General features: G+C 41.5%; 2 protein-coding genes across 3 annotated transcripts; one reads left to right on the top strand and one right to left on the bottom strand.

Annotated features, from left to right (window-relative positions):
- Positions 1 to 1466: 1466 nt before the first annotated feature.
- On the top strand, positions 1467 to 11185 carry OR52D1 (olfactory receptor family 52 subfamily D member 1). 2 transcript variants are annotated; one of them, XM_088843469.1, is made up of 2 exons: positions 1530 to 2448; positions 11154 to 11185. In XM_088843469.1, exons 1-2 carry the CDS (start codon positions 1530 to 1532, stop codon positions 11183 to 11185), a joined length of 951 nt encoding a protein of 316 aa, XP_088699595.1. The 2 variants fall into 2 exon arrangements, with proteins under 2 accessions (XP_055278556.2, XP_088699595.1); XM_055422581.2 differs by lacking the exon at positions 11154 to 11185 and having other exon boundaries at positions 1467 to 2486.
- On the bottom strand, positions 7142 to 8701 carry LOC129553603 (ubiquilin-4-like). The gene has a single exon (XM_055422411.2). The coding sequence runs from the start codon at positions 8699 to 8701 to the stop codon at positions 7142 to 7144; it is 1560 nt and encodes a 519-aa protein (XP_055278386.2).
- Positions 11186 to 19872: the final 8687 nt, after the last annotated feature.

The following is a 19872-nucleotide window of genomic DNA, read 5'->3' as shown; positions in this document are numbered from 1 at the left end:
AATTCTACACAGATTTAAGGACACAATACAGTCGAGACTTCACCTTCACTTTTCACTTTCACACATTGGAGAAGGAAATGGCAACCCACTCCAGTGTTCTTGCCTGGAGAATCCCAGGGACAGGGAGCCTGGTGGGCTTCCGTCTATGGGGTCACACAGAGTCAGACACGACTGAAGTGACTTAGCAGCAGCAGCAGCAGCACAGTCAATGCTTAAATAACAGGGTTTGAACTGTGCAGATTCACTTATTATGAGTAGATTTTTCAATAATAAATACTACAGTACTACTTACTGGTCAGTGGTTGGTTGAATCCGTGAATGCCAAATAGTGGATATGATGAGCTACTTTATGAGAAACCTCTTATATGGAGGGCAGGTAATAAATTATATAAGAATCTTCAGCTGCCCATATGATTGGCATCCATTAACACCCTCATTGTTCAAGGGTCAACAGTATGCTGTCAAGGAAGAGTCTCTGTAAATACTCGCTAGCCTTCAACAGCCAGAAACAGATTCTCGTTCCAGGATATCTTCACTATTAGCAACCTTGGGACCACAGATTTTATCCCTTACTTAGCCTCTGTGAGTACTTGGTATTCTGATCTGGCCAGGATATCCAGACATTACATTGGTGGGCATGCTGGACTTTGGCTGGCTTTGCCATATTAGGGAGTGCTGTCTCGCGAACTAGCATGTTGATGCATATTTTGCTTTCTTCTATTATGCTTCTTGAATATTCAAATTCTGTACATATTCAATCAGATATATAAGCATATTAATAATTTCCTATATTTTTTCTAGGCATTTCAAGTGAGATATACAAAGAGATTCTTTGGGTATATATTTGGGAAGGTGCATTGCAAGCACACACACAAAAACAAACTGAACACATTATTATATCATTAAGTTAAAAAAGCAATGCAATGTTGCTAAGTTGTCAGACTTGAGGCTTAATGAACAGTGGCCAAAATTACTAGATACACTGTCACAGTGTGGAAGATACCATCGTGAAGACATACTCTCTCTCAATGAAATTTTGTAAGCAGAATGGAAAAAAGAATGAGACAACTGTGGACATAAAAAATAGAAGGGTGTCAGGAAGACAGGGAAACTTTCACTGAAATTTAAAAGACAGAAAAAAAGAAAATAAAGAAGTCTCTGTAGGCATGGGAAAAGGACATGGATGAAAGAAAAGCAAGGGATATCCCTACATGTGGGTTGACTAAATGTTAATAAATGATGTGTAGGAGATGACCCCTGAAGCATCAGGTTGAACAGATGGTTAAATACTTAGCTTGCTGCTTGGGATATAGAATTCAAAATATGATTGATGAGTATAGGAATCAGCAGAAGAAGGGAAAACAGATAATATGTGGAGGAGTATTTGATTCTTAAGCAAGTTAATAACAAATATTTTTCTCAGCCTAAGAAAGACTACTTCACAGAAAGGTCATCATTTTATGTAAATGAACCAAATCTCTCATGCTACAGGAGAGGTGTACCATCACCCCTTTTATTTGCCAAGCAGAATGCCAGCTTCCAACATCAGTGATAACCATCTCCCAGCCACTCTCTTCCTGACGGGCATCCCAGGGCTGGAGTGGGCTCACATCTGGATTGCCATCCCCTTTTGTGCCATGTATCTGATAGCACTGGCTGGGAATGCCACCCTCATCCTGGTCATAATGACAGATAGTGCTCTTCATGTGCCCATGTACCTCTTCCTTTGCCTCCTCTCACTCACTGACCTGGCTCTCAGCTCCACCACTGTGCCAAAAATGCTGGCCATTTTGTGGTTCCAAGCAGGTGAGATTTCCTTTGATGGGTGCCTGGCCCAGATGTTTTGTGTCCATTCTATTTACGCTCTAGAGTCCTCGGTTCTTCTTGCCATGGCCTTTGATCGATACGTGGCTATCTGCAACCCACTGAGATACACAGCCATCCTTAACCACACTGTCATAGGCAGAATCGGCCTTGTTGGGATACTTCGTAGTGTGGCCATTGTCTCCCCCTTCATCTTCCTGTTGAGGCGACTGCCCTACTGTCAGCACCATGTCATGGAACACACATACTGTGAGCACATGGGCATTGCCCGACTGGCCTGTGCCAACATCACTGTCAACATAGTCTATGGGCTAACTGTGGCCCTTCTGGCCATGGGTCTGGATTCTATTCTCATTTCTGTCTCCTATGGCTTCATCCTCCATGCTGTCTTTCACCTTCCATCCCGTGATGCCCAGTACAAGGCTCTGAGTACCTGTGGCTCCCACCTTGGGGTTATCCTGGTCTTCTACATCCCTGCCTTCTTCTCCTTCCTCACCCACCGTTTTGGCCAACACCGAGTCCCCAGGCACGTGCACATCTTTCTGGCTAATCTCTATGTGCTGGCGCCTCCTGTGCTCAACCCTATCATCTATGGGGCTCGGACCAAGGAGATTCGGAGTCGACTTCCAAGACTGCCTCACTTGGGGAAAATTTCAATGTGAATTCTGAGCAGAGATCAGAAATGAGGGTGGAGAAGTATGTATGATGGCTATCTGAATGCATTTTCCTGGATGGAGATCTCTGATATAAGTGGAATGTGTTTCCATGGGAGGAAACTCTGGAAAGCTAAGGAAAGGTGGGATGAACTGAAGTTATTTATAATCACATTGAAGATACCTTACTTCTGAGGCTCCTTGAGCAATTATGAATAACCCAAAAAGGTAATAATATTTTTACTTTTAGAAGAAGTTTTTAAATAGCAAAAGTCATGTGTTGCATAAACTTCACTAGCTATGATACTGCTACTGCACAAAACTCTTAATATTTTTACCTTTGCCTCAATTGCATCTGTGGTTTACTAGAAAGCAAAGCAGTTCATGTTCTTAAAAAGTGTCTAGGTGCCATGGTGGGACTATCTTCTGTGAGTCCAAGTAGAAAAGGACAAGAACATTTAAAGTATATCTAATCCAAATCCAAGAAATTTGGGCAGTGATTAAAAACACAGGTCTAAAGTCAGACTATCTGACTTATATACAATGGAATAATACTCAGCAATAAAAAAGTGTGAAATAATGCCATTAGCAGCAACATGGATGGACATGGAGATTATCGTATTAAGTGAAGCAAGTCAAAGAAAGACATATAATATCACTTGTATGCAGAATCTTAAAAAATTATACAAATGAACTTATCTACAAAGAGAAATAGACTCACAGACTTAGAGAATAAACTTATGGCTACCAGAGGGGACAGGGTGGAGGTGGCAATAGATAGGAGTTTGGGATTGACATATATACACTGCTCTATTTAAATAGATAATCAACAGGGACCTACTGTATAACACAGGGAACTCTGCTCAATAATCTGTACTAACCTAAATGGGAAAAGAATTTGAAAAAGAATGGAAAGAATAAAAATTAAATTCTTTGAACGTGAAAAAAAATGCATGTGCCAATCACTTTGCCACACACCTGAAATATTGTAAATCAACTGTACTTCGATTAAAAAAAAATGTGTGTGCATACACACACACAAATAAATAAACTACATTAGAATACCTGGGTTTACATCCTTCTCCACTTACTAGCTTTGTGACCTTTGAGCATGCTGCTAAATCTCTATGCCTGTTTGGGCAACGATTAAATGGAGAATAACATTAACATCTAAAGAATAGCTCAGTTGGAAAAGAATACGCCTGCAATGCAGGAGACCCCGGTTTGATTACTGGGTCATGAAGATCTTCTGGAGAAGGGATAGGCTACCCACTCCAGTGTTCTTGGGCTTCCCTTGTGGCTCAGCGGGTAAAGAATTTGCCTGCAATGTGGGAGATCTGGGTTCAATCCCTGGATTGGGAAGATCCTCTGAAGAAGGGAAAGGCTATCCACTCCAGTATTCTGGCCTGGAGAATTCCATGGACTGTATAGTCCATGGGATCACAAAGAGTCGGACACAACTGAGTGACTTTCACTTCACTTCATTTCAATGTTGCAGTGAGGAATAGAGAAATCAATGAAAGTGGAAAAGTTAAGACAGTGTCCAACATGTAAAACGCTCACTAAGTAAATATGAGAAAGCTATGCGATCTCTCTCATATTGCTAGCTACATTGAAACATATTTAGGACTTCTTTATATCACTTCTCAGGCTTATTGTGATAATTACACTACATAGCTATATTAAAATACTTAGACAGTGCTTGGGATATGAATAGTGATCATAAACTGTATTTTATGCAAAGTCAGCAGCTCAGTAGAATGGGAACTGGATGCTTTTGACTTTAGTGAAATCCAAGAAATTGAGTGAATTTTATAAGGTATATCCGCTCCAGTGGCAGTGATCTGGAGATTCATTCCTGTCTACTTCTCTTATCCAATGTTGCCTAGCCCCTATAGACTTTTTTTTAAATATAAACAGTCAAGTTGGAAGATATCTGCCTAGATATTATTCTCCACATAGAACAGATAGAAGTGAACAGCAGGGAGATACACTCATCTTAATTTTTTAATCACTACACTTTTATTCTTGGATTCTATTCTCTCACTTCTATATCTACATACTTTTAAATAAGTTCAACATATATCTCTTACTTTTTCCTCAGCTCCCTTGTGTACCTGACCCACTCCTGCATCATCCCTTTGATATATCTGTCCTTTGCTCAATACTTGGTCTTGTTTCTGATGATCCTTCTGAAGAAGTTACTCCACAGACTACAACTCTGATCCACCGATTTTACCAGCCATAAGATTCCACACTCTGGGCAGAAACTTAAGTCTTTCCATCGCCCTGATTAAAGTGATACAAACAAAATTATTTACAAAATAGAAATAGACTCACAGACTTTGAAGACAAACTTATGGCTACTAAAGGAGAAACGTGGCAGGGAGGGATAAATTAGGAGTTTAGGATTGATATATACACTCTGCTATACTCTACTATATATATATAAATAGATAATCAACAAGGATCTCCTATATAGCACAAGGAACTCTACCTAATGCTCTGTAATAACCTATTTGGGAAAAGAACCTGGAAGTAATGGATATATGTATAACTGAATCACTTGCTGTGCCCCTGAAACTAACATAACGTTGCAGATCAACTCTACTCCAATATAAAATAAAAATTAAATTAATATTAATTTAAAAATAACAAAATAAATTCAAGCCTTTCCAATATGACCAGATCTTTTTCCCCTTAATGGAAACTCTGAATCCCACACTCTCATCATCTGACTCTATGCTGTGCACAGGATAAGGATGCTGGAATCAGGAAAATCAACTTAGAATTTCAACCACAGGTGTGTGGGAAGTCACTTAACCCCTTGGAGTCTGTTTCTCTAGCTTTAAAATGAAAATAACTTTCATATATTTCAGGAATTTCAAAGGAATATCTATACTTTCTCAAAAGTGATTGACTTCTCATTCTGAGAGAGTGGTTGCTAGTTTTATTTTTACCCCCCAACTCCCTGGGTTTTTGAGTACTCCCTCAAGTACTCTACATTGAAAGAAATCCAAGGAGTAACTTCTGAAATTCTCAATTTTTTACTCCCAGTGAACGCTAGCACTGACATTTAAGTCCTTAACTGTACTATATTAAGCAATATAGTCAATAATTTTTGTTTCATTTCCTAGAAAAACTTAAAAGCCAGTTTATTTTAATTTGTGGTTTTCAATTCTCTTTACATTTCTGTGTGTGAATAGAGGTCTGTGCGTTGGCTGTGTGTCTCTGATTGAAATTGTGTATGATTTTATGATACACATCTACAACTGGTAGACATCCAATCAATAGTTGGTACTGAGTACAGATCACTTATCTCTGTACCTTTAATTCTCACGTGTGACTGAAAATTTATGCATAGGGCTATCAAGCTTATTTTCTACTGTATTAAGATGGTAGGACTGTGTGATATCTTCCATGTGTTCTAGTCTGACTTTAGGATTCAACTATACATCTCATGAACTATATTTTTCCTTGTGTTATTCTGGGGATTGATACATGCTTATGTGAACACAGTGGGAATTGATCCACCCGTTCTGCCAAGCACCTTTCCTCCTTCCCTAAACCTTTAATCTCACTCCAACACTGATATTACAGAAAGGAGGAATTGTTTGAGCAAAGACCCTCCTTCCAACCCTCTTCTCCAACTGTGGCTTTTTCAGGAGCATCTCACCTCCCCATATTTTGCCTACAGAAATAACACAAGATGCAAGGACCACACACTTGTTAATAGCTGAGTACAAGGATCTAGCTATAACCTTTACTCTGGGCTGATGTCTTGTGGATGTGGCACAGGACTGTTCTCCATAGTTTCCCATCTCTCACCAAAGTTCAGTTTTCATATACAATAAGTAACAGATGGAGGATTCTGCAGCCCTGGCTGCAAACTCTACTCTTTGAAGTTCTTTTAGGAATTTGGAGGAGGAGGGGCTGTTGTTCTAATAGTATTCTAATGATAGAATGCAATAGTTACTAGAGCAAGAAATTAATTTATAGAAACCAGTAGCTGCTACCAGCCTGGAGGTAACCAGGTCCAACTCCCAGGAGAACTGCCAACATTATTATTAAGGTCTGTTATTCCATTGAGGTGGATAGCAAAGGAGAAGCCCTAACTGAAAGGCAAGTTAAACAACTTTTCTGCAATATCAGATGACGACCTCAAGACAGAGAAACATTGTCAAAGAATAGGTGGCTTTCAGAGTATGTGAAGAAACCCATGGCTTCCCGGGGGAGCAAACGTCAGGATTCCTTCAGAGTTACCATGGAATTGGAATTGTGGTGATGATAGTAATGTTGGTGGAAAACTGTATTGCCCATTGAACAGGAGTAGATACTAAAAAGAACTCAGGATTTCCCCCTACTCTGAGGTGATGGTTATGAGAACAGGTGAAGCCCAGACCCAAGGCCATGTAACATGATCCATCCCTCCCCCAAACAACATTCTCTTTGCCTACCTGCTCTGAAATTGACACAACACACAAGATCCACGCAATCCTTTTTAATGTAGAACAGGCTTGGGAGGTGAGGGGTGGCTGTATAAGTGTGCACATGATCTGAGCAGGAGAAATTCCCAAAATAAGCTACTCCCCCGCCCTCTCTTTCCCTTTCCTTTGCCCCCTCCTCTCCATGGGATGGTTCATTGGCGCATCATCTGGAGGCACCTAGGCCTCCGGTATTCCCAGAAGCCTCTCAATGGCAGCATGAATGTCTCCTCCTGTGGCCATGAGGGCCTGAAGATTGGCATCATGATTAGCAAAGCCCATGGCCTTCAGGTGCTCCAGTTCTTGCTGGTAGCGGTCTTCAGCGAGGGGACACGAGGACGACGAGGACTGTGTAGACGGAGGGCAGGCACTGGTCAGAGCATGGAGGAGCTGAAGAACAGCCAAGGTGGGCTGCACGGGGTCTGCTCTGTGACCCTGTCCTCCGCCCCTAGTTTCAGAAACTCCTCTGGCCCCATGTGGTCTACCTGGACACCATAAACATGGTCCAAACCCAGGTACCTCCCTGGACAGTATCTGCAGGCCCTTTTCTATCTGGATCAACGCCTGCAGTGCCCGTGGGTTGGTGAGTATGGGAAGGAGTGGTATATGATGACGCAGGGGGCTGCCTGTTGCCAGCTGGTGTAGCAGAGCTGGATTCTGCTGCAGGACATGTAAGGCTCTGCGCAAGACAGAGGGTGATGGTCTCAGCTGACTCGCTGGAGTGGCTTTCCAGATGGGCTGCTGGCTCTCCTGGGAGGGAAGATCCTGGCCTGAGTATAAGTCTGACAGTCCAGCCCTACACCCTGCATTGGCCTGGTTTGAAATTATACCCCTGGCTTGAGCAGCTACTCCTGCACTGACTTCCTGTGCCAATGGCCTGGCAGGTGCAGAGACTGTGGGTGCTGTGGTGGTGATGTTAGTACAACTGTGAGGATTGATGCCCCCTCTGCAAGGCTCTGAATCTGGGTTGTGGCCTTTGGAGGCAACCAGAGGGGCCAGAGTGGACAGCATGAGATGCTGGACATCAGAGCAGACCGGACGCATAGCACTGTCACCCCCTGGCACTGCCTTCAAGGCTTCCAGCCCCCGCTTGTCCACCTGCAGGAGTTCCTGTTGTTGGGCCGGGTTCGGCAAGTTTTCCAGGGCCTTAAGAGCTGGCTCAGGTTTCGGTACTGGCCTTGAGGATTCAGGAACATAGCTGGCATTGGCTGGTTTCTCACTCGTCAGACCTTGAACCACAGGATCTTCCAATGATGGCCCCATGGACTCAGCCACAATCATGAGGAGTTGAGCCAGTTGGCCAAAGAAGTCAGCTAATTCAGGAGAGGTCTGGGCCAGCTGGCCCAGCCTGGCTAGCATCCTAGCATTCTCTGAGGTGGATGGATCCGGACGATGGGCACAGTGGCCAGCAGGGCTGGGCAGAGTGCTTGGACCAGGCAGAATGCCTTTCCCACGGCTCCTCACCACCAGGTGGACCGTGGTGCCATCAAGGATGCCTCGCTGGCTCAGTATGTCTTGATCCCGGAGGATCTTTCCAGTGAAGATGAGCACCAGTCTGTCAGTATCACAGTGAATGCGTTTGGAGATCTGCTTCTTAAAGTGGCGGATGCTGCTATTTTCTGCCAGCATAAATTCCTGGCTGTCTTGTGGGGTCTTGACAGACACTCTGATGATGCGTAATGGTGGCTCCCGACCAGACACCAGCCGACTGTCCCCTGCTTCTTCCCTAGCCCGTGACATATTTCCTCAAGGGCAGAATTCAGGACCCCCTGAGGACCTTAAGAAATCTAGATGTAGCACTGAGCACACATGAGCGCAGGGACCAATAGGTGTCCTGTGATGTCCTCTCACCCAAGTCCTGTGGACACCACCTCGAAGTGTAGTCCCAGAGCCACCCGGCTCCCATGGGGTGGCAGCTGCCCTCTCTGGAGCCAGCCTCAGAGGAGATGATGTCAGTGATGAGGTCACAGTTGAGAGGTAGACCTGAATGGGGGAAGGGTGGTGGTCTCTACCACCTGTCTAAAGTTGGCTTTCTATCAGATTTGATTTAAAAAACAGTAGAAAAAATTTAAATGTTATTGTCTAAAAATAGGACTTCCCAGGTGGCACAAGTGGTAAAGAAATTGCCTGCCAATGCAGGAGACATAAGAGATGTGTCTTCGACCACTGGGTCAGGAATATCCCCTGGAGGAGGAAATAGCAACCCATTCCAGTATTCTTGCCTGGAAAAATCCCATGGACCGAAGGGCCTGGAGGGCTACAGTCCATAGGGTTGGAAAGAGTCAAACATGACTGAAGCGACTTAGCATGCAGCACGTCTACAAACATGTTTTGTGCCAATCTATCTCACTATTGAAAATCATACCATCTGGAGTTTGATAGATGAATAAAGCTCAGCCAAAAAGGTACTAGTCTAATAACTAGCTTCAGTTTCAGTCACTCGAGTCATGTCCGACTCTGCGACCCCATGAATCACAGCACGCCAGGCCTCCCTGTCCATCACCAACTCCCAGAGTTCACTCAAACTCACGTCCATCGAGTCGGTGATGCCATCCAGCCATCTCATTCTCTGTCGTCCCCTTCTCCTTCTGCCCCCAATCCCTCCCAGCATCAGGGTCTTTCCCAATGAGTCAACTCTTCGCATGAGGTGGCCAAAGTATTGGAGTTTCAGCTTCAGCATTGGTCCTTCCAATGAACACCAAAGAATAACTAACTTAGGAAGTGCTAATTCTGGTCACCTATCTTGTATTATGGCTTCCCAGGTAGCACAGTGGTAAAGAATCCACCTGCTGATACTGGAGACCAAAGAGATACAGCTTCAGTCCCTGGGTCAGGAAGAAATCCTGGAATAGGAAATGACAACCCACAAACCACTGTTCTTGCCTGGGAAATCCCCTGAAGAGAGGAACCTGGTGGGCTATACAGTCCATGGGGCTGTAAAGAGTTGGACAAGACTGAGTACACGTGTGCACGCACGCACACGCGTGCACACACACACATCTTTACTAAGTCACTATATACTACCTATGCCCTCAGTTCAGTTCAGTTCAGTCACTCAGTCGTGTCCGACTCTTTGTGACCCCATGAATCACAGCACGCCAAGCCTCCCTGTCTATCACCAACTCCCAGAGTTCACTCAAACTCATGCTATCTAGGTTGGTCATAACTTTCCTTCCAAGGAGTAAGCGTCTTTTAATTTCATGGCTGCAATTAGCATCCACAGTGATTTTGGAGCCCAAAAAAATGAGGCGTAAAGTTTCTATTTCTATATGAAGAGACTCAAAATATGTATAATTAATCCACCCAGCCTCACGGGGGTCTTGAGGCAGCTTGCATCTCTGAGGGTCCCCAGGCTGGGTAACCCATCTATTATACACGGTTTTAAGTAAGACGGCATAATGTTTGCAAAGAACTTGGAAATGTAGTTGTTCCCAGAGAAATAAACTATGATCTCAACTCCCAGAGGGTCAGAGCTAAAACAAGAGAAATTAATGAAAAAGTAATAGTTTGACTTTAGGTCTTTTTGACTTCAGTTCACTTTAGTCGCTCAGTTGTGTCCGACTCTTTGTGACTCCTGTCCGTCACCAACTCCCGGAGTTTACTCAGACTCGTGCCCATTGAGTCAATGATACCATCCAACCATCTCATCCTCTGTCATCTCCTTCTCCTCCCACCTTCAATCTTTCCCAGCATCAGGGTCTTTTCAAATGAGTCCGTCTTTCACCTCTGGTGGCCAAAGTTTTGGAGTTTCAGCTTCAACATCGGTCCTTCCAAAAAATATTCAACTGATTTCTTTTAGGATGGACTGGATGGATCCTCCTCTTTGACTTAACAGTTATGTATTTGATGTATACATGACGAATAGAATTGTGCCTAGGGAGGGTACATATTTCAGCTGTAAAAGCAGGTAACAGTGACTATCTAAGGCACTGTTTTGACTCTTCCAGTCAGGTGAACCCCAAGAGTAAATTCTGTCTAATACCTGCAATAATTAAATTTTTTCACTGTGAAGATGGCTATATCAAGCTGTCTGAGGCTTTTTCCATTATATACTTGACCATTTTTTCTGATTCTAGAGTTTCAAAGGACTACAAAGATAGGATTTCGTAGTTCAGTTACACACTTGTATCTCAAGGTGGGTGGTTTGATCAAATAAGACTTGCTAAGTTTCCTCCAGTTTACCATACCGAATTCATATTATTCTTTAGTTATTTATGCTGCTAGTTCTTCTTCCTGGAGCAGGCCTTTTATCTAAATTATTTTTGGCAATTGAGGAGGAGATAACAAGAAAAATTTCCTGTGTCTTATGTCTCTTAAAAATAATCAGGCTAAATTAATCCTCATGTTAAAGATACATTTTGGGGTGGCAAATTTTATTCCCCTATGAGAGGAATCTGGAGCTGGTCTATATGAGAATTCTTTGCTGTCAAAGTAAGGGGAATAATACATAGCAATGAATAGCCTCAGAATTTCTAATACTTAGTAATAATACATAGCCTTGACTTTCTCTCCACAAACCTGTTTTTCCTAATCTCTCCCATGTCAATTAACTTTACAACCAAGATAGTTTATTTCAGAACAGTATCTCAAACTTGCTATTTGCTCAAGTTCTCTTTGTTCTTCTAATAAAATTTTCATTCATCCAGACACAGGAATCACCTTCAGTTTCTTTCTTTTCACATTGAAGGTATGTATCAGGAAGTACTATGAGTTTTTTCTTCAAAGTATATCCTGAATCTGTTCACCTTAATACTTTCTAAACTGCAATAGCATAGCCTCCTGGCTGGTTTCCCTACTTCCTTTCTTGGTCCATTTTTACTAATTCCCACAGCAGTGTTTTGTGCTGGTCTCAATCTATCACTGATGTTGAGGCTGGTCTTGGCCTTGTGGTTCTTATTATGATTGCAAAAAGCCCTCAGCAATAGCCATCAGGGAACTTTGAGAGAGACAAAGTTTCTTACAAGTCCTGGAGGTTATGTGCACACTTGGGACCATAAAACAAGGTCATGGGTAGAGAGATAGCAAATGTATATGGGGCTTTTCTTTTATTAGGCTCAAGGGTGGGCACAGAGGGTTTCATGGGTTCACTCTTTGTTGTTGTTTTTTTAATTAGAGGATAATTGCTTTACAAGTTTGTGTTTGCTTTTGCCATACAACAACATGAATCAGCCATAATGGGCTCACTATTGGTGGATTTAAAACTTAAGAAAAATTTAAATAATGGAAAGAGGAAAAATAAGTGGCACAAATGATCAGTTACAGAAATCAGCCATGACCTCTAAAACAAAGGAATATCAGAGGGCATGTACCCTGGTCTTTTATGTAGTCCTGTGGCTAACAATGTGTTTTGGGGGAAATAGCCACATTTGAAGTGGATGTCTCTATGTTTTGGATGCCTGGGCAACCAAAACCCCAATTAGGCACTTGCATTACTAAAAAAAGTAAAAGAAAAAAACTGTTTGGGCTGACAATACAAGTAGCCAAAGTGATCTTTTATTTTTTTTATTTTTTATTTTACAATATTATATTGGTTGGTTTTGCCATACATGGACATGAATCTGCCCCAGGTGTACATGAGTTCCCCCTCCTGAACCCCCCTCCCACCTCCCTCCTCCCTTTATCCTCCCTCTGGGTCATCCCCGCACACCAGCCCCGAGCATCCTATAACATGCATCGACCCTGAACTGGTGATTCGTTTCACATATGACAACATACATGTTTCAATGCCATTCTCCCAAGCCGTCCCACCTCACCCTCTCCCACAGAGTCCCAAAGACTGTTCTATACATCTGTGTCTCTTTTGCTGTCTCGTGTACAGGGTTATCATTTCCATCTTTCTAAATTCCATATATATGTGTTATTATACTGTACTGGTGTTTTTCTTTCTGGCTTATTTCACTCTGTATAATAGGCTCCAGTTTCATCCACCTCATTAGAACTGATTCAAATGCATTCTTTTTAATGGCTGAGTAATACTCCATTGTGTATATGTACCAAAGCTTTCTTATCCATTCGTCTGCAGATGGACATCTAGGTTGCTTCCATGTCCTGGCTATTATAAACAGTGCTGCAATGAACATTGGAGTACATGTGTCTTTTTCAATTCTGGTTTCCTCGGTGTGTATGCCCAGGAGTGTGATTGCTGGATCATATGGCAGTCTATTTCCAGTTTTTTGAGGAATCTCCACACTGTTCTCCATAGTGGCTGTACTAGTTTGCATTCCCACCAACAGTGTAAGATGGTTCCCTTCTCTCCACACCCTCTCCAGCATTTATTGCATGTAGACTTTTGGATAGCAGCCATTCTGACTGGTGTGAAATGGTATCTCGTTGTGGTTTTGATTTGCATTTCTCTGATTATGAGGGATGTTGAGCATCTTTTCATGTGTTTGTTAGCCATCTGTATGTCTTCTTTGGAGAAATGTCTGTTTAGTTCTTTGGCCCATTTTTTGATTGGGTCATTTATTTTTCTGGAATTGAGCTGCAGGAGCTGCTTGTATATTTTGGAGATTAATCCTTTATCAGTTGCTTCATTTGCTATTATTTTATGCCATTCTGAAGGCTGTCTTTTCACCTTGCTTAGAGTTTCCTTTGCTGTGCAGAAGCTTTTTACCCAAAACCACCAAAGGTTTTCCTATTATATTTGAATTAAATCTAAATGCCCTAATAATCTGGTTCATGTCTGTCTCCCTGATCCCATCCCTTGAGCACCCTTCTCCAGTCACAGGAGCCTTCTTGTATTTTTGTTCCTGCTGGCTTTTTAATTGTTGACCCTATTCCCTGGGAGCTCTTGCTTTGGCTAACTCACATCTCTGCTTAAATGCTCTCTTGGGTGATGGTTTCCCTGACTAAACCCTAGAACAGTTCACTGTCAATTTTCCTCTTTACTCTGTGTTTCTTCTTAGGGTCTCCCTTTGCTTAAATTATATGGATTACTTGGCGACTACCCCCTCTCTGTTGGCTTTGTGCAGGGTTTTGTGATCTAGAACACCTCTTATCACGAAGACATAGGACAGGATTCCAGCATAGAGAGGGTGTTTAATTACTATTGTGCTGTGTGTACTAAGTCTCGAAGTTGTGTCTGAATCTTTGTGACCTCATGGACTGTAGCCCACCAGGCTCCTCTGTCCATGGGAATTCTCCAGGCAAGAAAACTGGAGTGGGTTTTCAAGCCCTCCTCCAGGGGATCTTCCCAACCCAGGGATTGAACCCCGGTCACCCAATGCAGGCGGATTCTTTACTGACTGAGCCACCAGGGAAGCTGACCCCATCTGGTCAGAAAGTATTATAAATTCAGTCTCCAAAACATGTTTTCACTTGTTCACTTCTTGCCATCTGCCCTCGTGGAAAACCCTAATCTAAACCAATACCATCTCTCAGCTGAATGACTGTAGGAGTCTTCTGCCTTGACTCAACTGACACCCCAGCCATCCTCTCAATCATGTGCCCCAAAAATGAGAGTAAAATCCACACTCGAAACAAAGCCCTGGTGAATTTTGCACTCACCTCTTTCTCACGTCACTTTGAAACACTTTCCTTCTCATTCTCTCTACTCTGGACTCCTGACTTTCTTTCCTTTTTCTTCAGGTGTATCAGGCTCTAACAAAACTCAGGGAACTCTTTTATAGTTTCCCCTCTGCCTGAAACTTTCTTCTCCCAGCTCTCTGAATGTCTGGCTTCCTCCTACCCTTCAAGTCTCTGCATAAATACTTCCACCAGAGAGATATGCTCTGACCACCCTTCTAAAAATATATCCCTTCCCTCTTATATACACGAGCAATATGCCTTGTTTATTCCCTTCTTGAAATGACTTTTAATTGTTATAATAATTATTTATTCAGTAGAAATTGATATAGAATAGAGATAAAAGGTGTTGTCTCTATAAACACTGACCCAGGTCCCAGCTCTAGCTCCATCATTTACAAGCGGTGCAGCTTTGGACTATTTCTTGCTACAACATAGCTATATGTTATATGAAATAGCAACATAGCTATTTCTTGCTTTACTCATCTGTCAAATAGGTTTAATAATAACACCTGCTTTATAGCACTGTAGGAGTTAAATGAGTTAATAGGCATAAAGCTTACATAAGAAAGCAACACAACACTGTGAAGCAACTATCTCCAATTAAAAATAAAAAATAAAATAAAAGTCTATAGAAAAGTGCCTAGTTCTCAGAGCGTGCTCTGTGTTAGGTATTACTTTTCTTTCTCTCTTCCTTTTTTCTTGGAGGTCTGTTATCTTCACTATATTGTAAGCTCCTTAAAGCAGGAAACATATCTTGTTCACTATTGTATATCTACTACTCTTGGCATATAAGAAATGTTTAGGAAGTATTTATTAAACTTATGAATTCCAAAAGGCTACTTAATAACTTGAAAATAAATTTCATGACATAGTATCATGTTAGAAAGGCATATTATTATGCACAATATAATCACAATTTTGTAAAATATGTGGAAAGACAACCATCATGGTGTTAGCAGTGTTATCTAGGTAGTGGAATTATTGCTGACTTTTATATTCTTAATTTACTTATCTGTATTATCTAATATGCATATATATTGTGCATAGTACATTCTATCATATATGTATATATATATCTTTTAAACTGAGAAAACAGGTCATGCATCTAGAAAAGAGGTTTAATTATTAGAAGGGTTGAAATTTTATTTTTCAAGGATGCACATGTTTGCACAAGATTCAAAGAAACTAAAATAATAATTCATAGTGTACTGGTGACAGTATAGTTTCACCACAGCAATATCCATTCTGAAAATAAACTGCAAATACATAGTGCTTAAACCCAAGCTAGACTTATGTGAAGAAATTACAGTTCTTTAAAGGGAAACAAGTGAAACTTGGATGGAAACAGTCTTATTTTAAAAGGAAAGATTGTCTATTGCAAATCCCTCAATATTTCTCTAATATTCATATATTCATATGTAATTAAAAGCCAGTGAAGATCTCCTTTGGTATTATATGGAATTTGACAGCTACTTGGACTTCCCTGATGGTTCAGATGGAAAAGTGTCTATCTACAATGAGGGAGACCTGGGTTCAATCCCTGGGTTGGGAAGAGCCCCTGGAGAAGGAAATGTCAACCCACTCCAGTACTACTGCCTGGAAAATCCCATGGACAGAGGAGCCTGGTAGGCCACACTCCGTGGGGTCACAAAGAGTCAGACATGACTGAGTGACTTCACTCTCACTTTCATAGAGTATATTTAAAAAATAAAATTGGACAATGGCATTTTGCAAAGGAATAATGAGTTAAGCATTGAGTGTTTTGTCACTAAATATTTCAAAATTAAAGCTGAAGTCTGTAATAGCTTATGGTGAACAGTGAACAATGCCACCGTATTCATGGTCTCCGAAGGAGAAGATTTAACTCCAAGACCAAAGACAGCTCTCAGTCACTGAGAGCTTTGTGTGCAAAATTTTATTTAGAGTGACAGGACCAAGAAAGCCTCCGACATAGACATCAGAAGGGGGCAGGAGAGTACCTGCCTCACTCATTTAAGGTCTATACTTTTCAACTAGCTGCTGAGAATAGATAAAAACAATACTTCAAGGTTGTAAGAGTTCCACCAGACTCTTTCCCAAGGCATACATCCTGAAATAATTTTGGCACAAGATTAGCCAGGGAGATGGTTCTGGGCAACATCTCTGGGTGAGATATACTGTTGCTATGTAATCAGGAGTACAAGTTATGAGAAACAGCTTCCCAGACAAGGTTTGTATAATTAGAATCATTAGCATGGAGCCTAAGAAAAGCATTTCCATCAGTAAGAGGGTGTGCTGTGTGATCATTAGTTCCTTAGGGAAAGAAAGACCAGTTCTTGGGTAAGATACATTGTTGCACAAAGCTTAAGGAAAGCATGAGTGAGAATGTTCAGTTCAGTTCAGTTCAGTCACTCAGTCCTGTCTGACTCTTTGCGACCCCATGAATCACAGCACGCCAGGCCTCCCTGTCCATCACCAACTTCTGGAGTTCACTCAAACTCATGTCCATCGAGTCGGTGATGCCATCCAGCCATCTCATCCTCTGTTGTCCCCTTCTCCTCCTGCCCCCAATCCCTCCCAGCATCAGAGTCTTTTCCAGTGAGTCAACTCTTCACATGAGGTGGCCGAAGTATTGGAGTTTCAAGCTTTAGCATCAGTCCCTCCAATGAACACCCAGCACTGATCTCCTTTAGGATGGACTGGTTGGATGTCCTTGCAGTCCAAGGGACTCTCAAGAGTCTTCTCCAGCACCACAGTTCAAAAGCATCAATTCTTCAGCAATCAGCTTTCTTCACAGTCCAACTCTCACATCCATGACCACTGGAAAAACCATAGCCTTGACTAGACAGACCTTGGTTGGCAAAGTAATGTCTCTGTTTTTTAATATGCTGTCTAGGTTGGTCATAACTTTCCTTCCAAGGAGTAAGCGTCTTTTAATTTCCTGGCTGCAATCACCATCTGCAGTGATTTTGGAACCCCAAAAATAGTCTGTCCACCTGTTCCTTAAAGGCCTTGGACTGCCTAAGTTTTAACTTTTTCATCCCCCCTTTTTTTATTTAGGAGAATATAGTTTTCTGGGAAAGGGGTGGAGAAATCATTCTATAATTTCTTCCTGCTGGTAAGGGGCACAGACAATAAATTGCTGAGGCAGCATAATCTCCTTACCCTTATATTGAGGATCTCTGATCCAGGAGCCCCAAGTAATAGCTGGAGGAGCCTGTGACAATCGTAGGAGCTTGAATAATCATTTGTAACTTAAATGCTTCATGCTGCTTAGATACAAAATTCATCATACAGTTACAGATATAAGGAGCAAACAGTAAGAATAAGATGATTACGATTACTACACTCAAGATAGTTTTCCACCAAGGAGAGTTTGTAAACCATGATTTCATCTGTGACCGGAGTGGAACATCAAGAGAGTCCATTTTGAAGAGTAACCAGAATCTCTGCATCACCATTACTTTGTCTTTGAAGTCATTGTATTCTTTAGAAGGAACAAAGTAGACAAGTAGATTAAAAGGCAGAGATCAAAAGTCAGTAAAAAAATTATTGTAATCAGCAGTCCAAGCAAGAACAGGAATCAGGTTACATTTGGTAGTAACTTTGATCTTGGTCTAGATACAGTCAACACTTGGGCTGCCCTGTTTGTAAGAATGGAGCCATTTGGCAAGTTCATATATATTTTGAATGTAGGTATAACAAACCCAGTTAGTAGTTGAAAGAGTGACAACCTGAGCCTTAACACACAAAATAAATCTTACTATTTCTTTTTAGGAGAATGAATCTGAACCACAATATACACAGCTGTTTTAAGGAGACTTACAACCAGGTAGCCAGTTGTCTAAGTTTGTCCAAGTAGGCTTTAGCCTCTTATTGTGGTATTAATGTTTAAGCCAAAGTAGCTGTCACCATTAACAATTTTAGTGTTTTTCTAAGTATGAGAAGATGCAAGAATTTGGGTTCAAAAAAATCTTTAATTGAAAATACCTAATTATCCAAAGGCCTGTTTTTCCATTTTTTTTCCAGAACACAGATCGAGTGCCTAATTTCTGATTTTCACCCTGAATACCTTTCAGGGGATGTTGATGGTCAGCAGCTGTAGTGTCCATGATTAATCTTTGTAGAGTCAGATGGCAAGTGCCAGTTTCCTGTCATAGGGCCCCTTGATGGCCATGAGTTTGACCACGGTTGGGGGACATTTCATGACCATCTTGTCCTATGGTGCTGGGAAGGCTCGTTCCCAAAACTCTATCACAGGTTTCACTGATAGGCCACTCAATGTCCCGTTACTGGACTAGGCCCTGTGAGTAGCAAAAGTCTCTGGACAGCACCTGTCTCACTAGTCTCTTGGTCCAGGAAAATACTCCCTCTTGTTTCTTCTCATATACAGAGTCATACCATTATAGCTATGGATTTCATATGGAACTGTACACCATCATTTTATCAATGACTCAGTCACATACTTGATAATGTAAGGGACAACATGTTGAAACAAGCAATATAGAAAACAATATAGTTAGTAGCAATAGTAAAATCATAAGTAAGAACTTAAGTCAAGAACTTAGGAATAGGCTAGTGACATCTCCAGGTCATCTGACTTAAGTTTGTTAAATGACTATAGCCTGCTGTTATTCTCCTGGTTGTAGATCCTGGAGCATCTGACCTTTATTCAAAAACTGGTTACTAAAATAAGCTTTAGAAACAAACTCAGACTGTCCTTTTTAATAACTGAATTAAACCTCTCAGCAATGTAACAGAACCACAAGGAACTCAGAAGTGAATCTTAGTAAATGCAGTCCTTAACTCATAAAACTAGAACTTAATATGCAGTGAAACATAATTGATGCTATTGGCCTGACATCAGTTGGGTGGATTTTTCTTTTAGAGGTCCCCACTATACTTTGAGATTTCTGTATATGTCGGGAGACAGTCTTTTTACCTTGATGAGGCTGTTCAGAACCCAAGTGTCTCAAATTTCTAGAGGGACAAGGCAGAGAGAAAAGAAAAATATTTAATTTTACCCACAGGTGTAAATCAGTAAACTGTTTTAAGCCATCAGTGACTTGAGAAGAACGTTCTTATATATGAAAACAAAGACTAGAAGCCAGCAATATGTCAGACAAAAAATCATAAAACTTGCAATCATATTTAGCAGTCTATTTAATCTCATGCAACTGATCCCTTTGTTCTGCCATCCTTGCCCAATGACAGAGGATGCCAGTGAAAGCGATAGTCTCCCAACTTGTGAAGTTTTTTTGCCAGTGCCGGTATAACCTGTCCAGCAAAGTTGATGCTCCAATCACAGGAGATTATATAAAACACATTTTAACCATGTCTTCTCCATTGTTAGACATTAACCCTGAAGCCAGGAAAGGCTTTTTCTTATCAAATAAAAGTGAGTT

This window comes from Moschus berezovskii, chromosome 14, assembly GCF_049115385.1.
Source record: "Moschus berezovskii isolate FMDL1 chromosome 14, NW_MosBer_1.0, whole genome shotgun sequence".
NCBI lineage: Eukaryota > Metazoa > Chordata > Mammalia > Artiodactyla > Moschidae > Moschus > Moschus berezovskii.
This window is presented reverse-complemented; position numbering and strand designations above follow the sequence as displayed.

Excerpts from the sequence above, each read along its gene's own strand:
- LOC129553603 (XM_055422411.2), bottom strand. The coding sequence starts at position 8,701 with ATGTCACGGGCTAGGGAAGAAGCAGGGGACAGTCGGCTGGTGTCTGGT.
- OR52D1 (XM_055422581.2), top strand. The coding sequence starts at position 1,467 with ATGAACCAAATCTCTCATGCTACAGGAGAGGTGTACCATCACCCCTTT.